Source organism: Fukomys damarensis, unplaced genomic scaffold, assembly GCF_012274545.1.
Source record: "Fukomys damarensis isolate Sample0158 unplaced genomic scaffold, DMR_v1.0_HiC HiC_scaffold_14, whole genome shotgun sequence".
Taxonomy (NCBI): Eukaryota; Metazoa; Chordata; class Mammalia; order Rodentia; family Bathyergidae; genus Fukomys; species Fukomys damarensis.
In genome coordinates, this window is record NW_022900926.1 from 69,100,250 (window position 1) to 69,109,118 (window position 8,869).

General features: G+C 38.7%; 1 protein-coding gene across 1 annotated transcript in view; it reads right to left on the reverse strand.

The window, feature by feature from the left end:
• Fbxo9 (F-box protein 9) overlaps positions 1 to 8,869 on the reverse strand; it is a 37,121-nt gene that overhangs the window by 18,698 nt on the left and 9,554 nt on the right. Inside the window, exons 4-5 of the mRNA XM_010630818.2 lie at positions 3,550 to 3,607; positions 248 to 347 (exon numbers count right to left, since the gene is read on the reverse strand). Of these exons, the coding sequence (XP_010629120.2) occupies positions 248 to 347; positions 3,550 to 3,607 (158 nt within the window). The remainder of the gene's footprint in view (positions 1 to 247; positions 348 to 3,549; positions 3,608 to 8,869) is intronic.

Consider the following 8,869-nt stretch of genomic DNA (forward strand, 5'->3'; position numbering starts at 1 on the left):
AATTACATTTTAGCACTTTGAAAAGGTTTAATTTCCACTTTCACTAATCACTGCTTTTATTTAAAATTTCATATTTTAAAATGTACAGTTCTATAGTTTAATCTTAAAATTTCTCTAAACAAAATTATTGTAACTTTATGAGGAAGAATACACTCAACACACTACATAGCTTAACAAAATGAGCACCACCCTTTTATGTTAAGCGTCAGCATGGCAATGCATTACTGCACATCAAGTTTATACCCACTAGCTGTTTCCAACGCCATCACCTTCTGGAGACCGGGTGTAAGTAATCTTGAACTCTATATCAGGCACAAGTTGCATAGCCCTACGATAAAACTTGATGGCTAAAAGAAGAAATAAAGCTAAATTAGCCAAGACCGTACAATTCTGTCATTTCCTTTAATTATCCTTAACTATATTTTAATTTGGTAACCTTCACAAATCGAAAAATTCTCTTTTTCCATATCCAACAGTAGTTCAGTGAAAAGCAATTCACTTTATAGCTCAGAAAGTAATCTTTTAGGTTAACATGACAGAAATTTAAGATGTATTTTACTGATACAATCCTGCGCTTTCCATATTTTTTTCACTCTCTTATGTCTCACCAGAAGTAATTTTACGCTACACCAACGAAAACACTTCTAAGGAAAAAATTTTGTTTTTTAATGACAGAGTTGGGGAAATTCAAATGTTTTCTACTGGGTATAATTCAGAAAGGACTTCTTTGAATTTAGCCTTCAAACCCAACTTCCTTTAGCCCAGCTGACTCTTGTTTACTTAAGTAACCTTTAAAATTCATTTTTAAACAAATCTCCCAGCCTGGTGGTTCTGGATGTAATATAATCTCCCTTCACAGACACCACTGGAACCTGGGGCTATAGGAAGTGATGAGCTCTCTTCCTCTTGGATGAGATCTGTTCAATTCGATATCTTCTGCCAGGTTCTATTACACTGGGTGAGTTACTATACAGTAAGTATTGAGCTAGGAATCTTACAAGTTAATGGAGACTGTGTAGGGGCTTAAAATCTGTGTAAAAACATGACTAGAAGGAGGGCCGGGGATTTTAGCTCAGTGTTTTGCTGTCTGCCTTGCAAGCACAAGGTCCCAAGTTCGATCCCCAGTACCAAAAAAAAAAAAGACTAGAAGAAATTTGCAAATAAATGTAGCAGTGAATTATGTTATTTTTGGGGCATTTTTCAAATGTTTAAGCACAATTCCCTTTACTATTACAAAAAATGAGAGGATATAAGAAAATGGAAAGCTATCCCCTGCTCCTGGGTAGGAAGAATCAACATAGTGAAAATGGCCATACTACCAAAACTGCTATAAAGATTCAATGCAATACCAATTGAAATCCCAACACAATATTTCACAGAACTAGAAAGAAGAATCCAAAAATTCATTTGGAACCATAAGAAACCTAGAATAGCAAAAGCTATCCTAGGCAACAAACACATGGCAGCGGGTATAACAATTCCCAATTTGAAACTATACTACAAAGCCACTGTGATAAAAACAGCATGGTACTGGCAAAGAAACAGACCTGAGGATCAGTGGAACAGACTGGAAGACACAAAAACAACTCCAGATGCACTCAGCTACCTCATCTTTGACAAAGGAGCTGACCATCCCCACTGGAGGAAAGATGGCCTCTTTAATAAATATGTTGGAAAAACTGGATCTCAACCTGCCAAAGATTAAAACTAGACCCTTATCTGTCACCATGCACTAAATTAAAATCCAAGTGGATTAAAGACTTAAATATAAAAAAAGAAACACTAAACTTGCTGGAAGATAAGTTAGGCAGAACTCTGGAAGACATTGGCATAGGAAAAGACTTTATGAACAAATCCTCAGTAGTACGGGAACTAGCAGAAAGAATCAACAACTGGGATCTCATCTTATTAAAAAGCTCTGTACTGCAAAAGAAACCATCAACTAAGAGACAACCTACAATGTGGGAAAAACTTTTTACCTGCTGCTCCTCAGACAAAGGACTATGATCTAAAATATATAAAGAACTCAAAACAACCAGAGCCCCCAAATATAAAGACCCAATTCTAAAATGAGCATCTGAAATGAACAGACATTTCTCAGACAAAGAAAAAAAAAGCAGCAAGTAAATACATGAAAAAATGCTCCACATCACTGGTCATTCGAGAGATGCAGATGAAAACAACTCTGAGATTTCACCTCAACCCACAAAGAATGGCTGCTATCAAGAAATCACACAACAACAAATGTTGGCGCGGTTGTGGGGAGAAAGGAACCCTTCTCCATTGTTGGTGGGAGTGCAGACTGGTGCAACCACCATGGACGTCAATATGGAGATACCTCAAAGAACTAGGATTAGAGGTTCCATTTGACCCAGCCATCCCTCTGTTGGGTATCTTTCCAAAAGAATTGAAAAAATCATATCACAGTGATATATGCACACCCATGTTCATAGCAGCACAGTTTGTAATAGCTAAAACTTGGAAACAGCCCATCTGTCCATCAACTGGAAACTGGATAAAGATGAGGTTTTTCTATAAAATGGAATACTACTCAGCCATAAAGAATGAGAAAGTAGATTCATTCATAGGGTTCATTTTGAGGATGTACTCCTAAGTGAAATAAATAAGTAACACATATGTAAATACCGAATAGTTTCTCTGGTGTAAAAAACTAAAATAGCACGCAAGATCCTAACAGGGCAATTAGCAATGTGAAATAGGAAGAAAAGGACCAAAGGTGTAAGGACAGTGAGAAGGATAGGGAAAGGGGAACAAGGGAAAAGGGAAAAAAATATGAGAAAATGTAAAAACAGAATTAAAGTGTTTGGGGGGGGAGGGGAGAAGGGGGTGAAGGGAGGGTGCGGACAAGGGGAAAAATTGAGAACCAAGACCTGGCATGTAAAGGTACAAGATCCCAGTAATGAATGTAACTGTACTGTCTATCTAGAATGTACCAACAAATTCAATTAAAAAAAAAATGAAAGCACAATCACAAAGCTGATATGGTAAACATTATTTTATGTATGCATTTCTACTGGGTTAATAAGAGACAAAGCCAAAGCTTGTTCCTTTAGTGAAACTAGAAATTAATATCTATATATTCCTTGATTTATCCTTTGTATTTCCCTACTCTGATTTTCACCTGTGAAAGGAGTATATCCTTTTTTTTTTTTTTGGTTCCAGGGATCGAACTCAAGTCCTTGTGCTTGTGAGGCAGGTGACGGAACCACTGACCTAAATCCCCGGCCCGAAAGGAGTATATCTTATTTTAAAATAAATACATTAATGAAGTATTAACAAATACTAAAACTAAATATAGAAAAACATTTATTTTACTCATCCTATCAATATGCTTCCCAGCAATATTTTTTTGGAAAGACACAAGTCATATAAAATAGAAATTTTATATTTAAAAAACAATTTCAATCATAGGGAGACTGATACTCCGATACTCCCTATCAAATAAGTTGTAGTAAAAAAAATGATTAGTGATAAAGAGCTGTTATTCAGAAACGATGTAACCACACAATCCTGGACCCCGAGGCTTACCTTCATAAAGAGCTCCATTTTGTTCTTCTTCTACTGCTTTTAGGAACAGTTCTCGAGCCTATAAAGATAAAAAGTAAAAAGCAATTTTTGACCATCTGTATAAAACATGAATGCTGGGCCAGGGATTTGGCTCAGTGGTACCCACACCTGACTCACAAGCTCAACGTCCTGAATTCGATCTCTGGTACGGGGGCGGGGGGGAAGGGAATAAAAAGGCAGAAGGTTTTTTTCAGTGCTAGAGCAGTTGGACATCCAGGGGCAAAATAACGTATTTCAACTTTAACCTCATAGTTTATGTAAAAATTAACCTGAAATGGGTCATAGATTTAAATTCAAAACCTATAAAGCTTTTAAAGAAAACAAAAAGAGAATCTTGGCAACATAAGACTATGGAAAGAGTTCTTATACGTGACATGAAAAGCACAATACACAAAAAGGAACGTTGAACTAAACCTCATCAAAAAACTTTTGCTTTGCAAAGTGCCTGGGTAAAGGGATAAAAGAATAAACTAAATAAGGGGAGAAATTATCTATAGCTCATATTCAAAAATGAGCTTGCACCTAGAATACATTAAGAAATCCCAAAAATAAACAATAAAACAATAAGCAATTCATCTAGAAAAAGCACAGTTATTCACAGAGGACATGTGGATGGGAAACAACAACTTGAAAAGATATTCAACATCATTAGTCATTAGGGAAATACAAATTAAAATTATAATAAGCTATTACCATCTACTATGCGGTATGGCCACAGTTATAAAGAACACTACCAAATGCTGATGAGGATACACATAAACTGGATCACTCATGTATTGTAATGAAAATATGGCAGAGACACTGGAAAAGTTTGGCAGTTTCTTTTAAAGCCAAGCATGTACTTTCAAAACCCAGCAAACGCCCTCTTGGGCATTCATCCCAGAGAAACGAGTTTGTTATAGATTAACCTAAACACAAATATTTATAGCAGTTTTATTTCTAGTGGCCAAAAACAAAACAACTTACATGTTTTTCAACCAGTCAATAGTATAGTACAGATTGGAACATTTACACCACGCAGTACTACCCTGCAATAGGTAAAAGCAAACTACTGGTGTACAACTAGGATGGATCTCAAGGGAATTATGCTGAGTGAAAACAGCCAATCTCAAAAGGAGATTTTTTTTTTTTTTTGGTACTGGGAATTGAACTCGGGTCCTTGCTCTTGCAAGGCAGGTGGCAACACACTGAGCTAAATCCCCAGCCTCAAAAGGCTCTATATTGTATGATGCCATTTATCTAACATTCTTTGAATGCAAAAATTACAGAATGGAGTACAGACTAGTGGTGTTTGCCAGTGGTTAAGAATGGCTAGTGTTATGGCTTGTATCTAGATGTCCCAGCAAAGCCTCTTTAGGTCATAAATAGGAGCTTTTTGGAAGTGGCTGGATCTAGGGTATGAGATGCTGGGAGTGATTCACAGTGCAATGTTTAAGGGTGTGAGTGCTACCTACCCTAAGAGTGGATAGCCTGGATAAAATATAAGAGACAGAAAGAAGGCTGTTACTGGTGCTTGTTGCTTGCAGTTTGCTTGCTTCTGCCTGCCATGAACTGTTTCTCCTCTTAAGACAACCTTCTGCCAGACCACAGTGCCTTGGAGCCAGTCAACTATGCACTGAACCCTCTACAAACTGTGAGCCAAAATAAACCTTTCTTCCTATAACTTTAGTTGTCTCAGCAATGAGAAAGCTGGGGAAGGGGAAGTGTAATAAAGAGGAGGGGTTTTTGTGGTGATGAGACTGTATGTGAAAGTTGCCAGAATCTAAGAGTCACAAATGACAACACTAGCAAAAGCAGCTGAGGAATCATGAAGGGATGGCTCCATGCACAATGTGCCTGATAACATGAACTACCACAAGATATCTGCCTAGCAATTATTTGCCTATTCAATCTTGGGCTGATGCCACTTTTGTTACTAATTCTTGTAGCTAAGGATAATTGTTTCAAAACAACTTTTGTAACCTTGCTCATGTTACCTTTAAAAACTCTTGTTTCCTTTGCCTCATCAAATACACCATGATTGTAGCACACATATTCCAGACTGTAATCTGTTCATTCTACAATAAAATCTTTTTTTGTAAGAGCTACTCTTTGTTGTCATTTAAGCTGACAAGTTCTGTATGATTCTGGTAGTGGTGACACAAAGTTACCCATGTGTTACAGTTTATATCTAGATGCCCTCTCTAACCTACATGCGCTGGTAAGGGGGACTCTTGGGGGGGGGTGACTGGATTATGGGTGCATGATACTCATCAACAGATTACTCCACTCATGTGCTGATAGCTAGATGTGATGCTGGAAGGTGGTTCACTGGAGGTGTGGCCTGGAAGGGTAATGTCGCCATCTCTCCTGATTATTTTTTCTGGCTCCTGCTTGCACTGCCATGAGCTGTTTCTCCTCTGCCATGCTGCCCTGCCTTGGAGCCAAATGACAACGGACTGAAACTTCTACAAACTGAGCCAAAACAAAATTTTCCTTCTTATGAGTTGTGGGTGTCAAGTATTGTATCTCAGTGATGTGAAAGTAATTAATACACACTTTGGTTCCAGAGTGTTGTTGCTGTAATGCTACCTGACCATGTAGTTCATTTGGAACTGGATTGGGGGAGGAGTTTGGAAAGGTTTAAAGATGCCTGCTGAAGAAGCAGCCCTGTAATGCTGTGAGCTGAGTTTGCTGGGAGAATCTGGTTAGAGCTCAGAAGACCAGAATGCTGAGTAATTCAGCCAGTAAAGACCATGATCAGGAGTTTTCTGTTGGGAAGTACTCCAGACTATTAAATTCTAGGATCTGTGTTATGCTCTGGCAGAAAATCTGTCTACATTTTGCACCTGTCCTGAGACTTTGTGGGAGACTGAGATTAGGGACATTGGACTAATTAACCTGGCAGAAGAAATTTCAAGGCAGTCTAATTTTGCAGCTGTGGCATGGCTATTGTTGGGGGCTTTTAACCAGCTCTACATTAAGAATCAAGAGGACCAAGACAGCCTGTCATGTAAAGGTACAAGATCCCAATAATGAATGTAACTGTACTGTATACCTAAAATGTGCCAATAAACTCAATAAAAGAAAAAAAAAAAAAGAATCAAGAGTAAAGAGCCCAGGTGAATGATTTAAAAGTTTTGAGTTAGGCTAGAAAGTAAGCCATAGTAAAGTTAGGGCCTGCAAAGATGGAGCAGAGTAGAGCTTGGGTGCTAACAAGATTAACATTAAAAAGCTAAGTACTATACTTTACAACAGCACAATAGGAAGGGCAACTGAGGAACTAGTAAGGACATACCCTATAGCCCTAGGGCACCACGCTCCTTTGGTAGCTGCCTAGGGAATCTGCTACTTGGGGTTGGGATTTGATGTTTAGTGCTCAGCCGTAAGATACTCAGAGACTCTTACACTCCTAATAGAAGGAAGCCTGGCTACCACTCCAGCTGTCAGTGGACCCTGGTGTCATCCATGTGGTACTAGTTTTAGATGCATGCAGAATGCAAGAGTTTTGAGGTCAGGAAGGCTTCTTCCACCCAGATTTCAAAAGACCTGAGAAGCAAGGAAATGTGCCCGAGAGGGCAGTGCATGAAGCTGTGAGTGAAGCCCAAGTACAGTGGCCCCCAACATCTGAGGAAAGCCAAAAGGGGTTGGCCCAAAAGAGAAGCCATAGGGTAATCACTGGCAGTACCATGGGAGCAGGGCTACCCATGCCCTTCAGAGTTCACATTCCACAACTTGCCCTGGGTATTGGACATGGAACTACAGGATTTAATGTTTGCCCTACTGAGTTTCTGCTTGCCTTGGTCCCATTCCTTTCTTTAATCCTAACTACCTTCTGGAATGTAAATGTTTACCCTGTGCTTCTATATGAGAGTAGTGTTTAACTTTCTTTTTGAATGTTATAGGGGCTCAAAGAAAAGTTTGCCTTAAATCTCAGAGACTTTGGACTTAAAACTTTTCAGCAATACTGAAACTGTTAGGTAACTTAGAATTTGGCAACTCTTAGAGATGGACTAAACAAATTTTGCATAAAGAGATATGAATGAGTCTTTTGGGGTCAGGGGTGGAATGCTGTGGTTTATATCTAGATGTTCCCTCAAAGCTTCACATGCTCGTAGGTGGGGCTTTGGGGAGATGACTGGATCACAAGGGCATGATCCTCATCAGTAGACTAATGAGTTTATAACTAAATGTGAAGTTGGGAGGTGAAGCCCAGTCAGAGGAGGTGGGTCACTGAGGCATGGTCTGGAAGAGTGTCTCCCTCTCTCTCCCTGGCCTCTCTCTGCTTTCTGCCTGCCATGCCACGACTGAGCCAAGCCAAACTGTATTGGAGCCAGCTGACTATGGACTGACACACCAAAATAAACCTTTCCTCCTTTAATTTGTAGGTGTTGGGTATCATGTCTCAGCAATGCGAAAGTACCATGTCACATAATTTTCCTTAGTTTGTTTGTTTTTGCAGTACCAGAGACCGAACTCAAGACCTTGCACTTGCAAGGCAGGAACAGTGCCACTGAGCTAACTCTCCTGCCCATCACATAATTTTAAAGAACCATTTATATGTATACACATGGATAAGTGCTTGTAAACCTAGGAAATCTGAGTAAGCTCTGTAGATTGTACCAATGTCCATGTCCTACTTTTTGATACTATGCTACTATTATACGTTACTGGGGGAGGAGGCTGGGTAAAGGATTTACAGAACTTCCCTCCATCTGTAAGCCTGTAATGATTTTAAAATAAAAATTACAGGCCAGGGATTTAGCTCAGTGGTTCTGCCACCTGCCTCTCAAGCACAAGGTCCCAAGTTGGATCCCTGGTACCAAAAAAAAGAAAAAAAAAAAATTACAATAAAACAAGTCTGAAAGGTTTTAGTCATCATGGTAATGTTAATTATTTAATCACTAATTGTAAACAGAAACCTGAATCAGATGGTGTGAAGATGGCACAGCCTCCATGAAAGAGGAAGACAAAATGAACTATGTACTGGTGTCTATTCCAAAAACAGGAACCAAGACAGAAGCAAGCAGTTGCATAGCATTCAAAATACTTTCATTGTGAGCACTTAATACATTTTTCAGGATAAGGACATGATTAATACAAAATATTGCATGAACTTAAGACTACTTCTGAAGAGGTATACATTTGAATAAACCTCATTTTGGGCTCCTGTTAAAAATTCAGAAGGCTGGGGATTTAACTCTGCTTCTACCATCTGCCTCTCAAGCACAAGTTCAATCTCCTCCGGTACCAAAAAAAAAAAAAAAAAAAAAAAAAAAAAAAAAAAAAAAAAAAAAAAAAA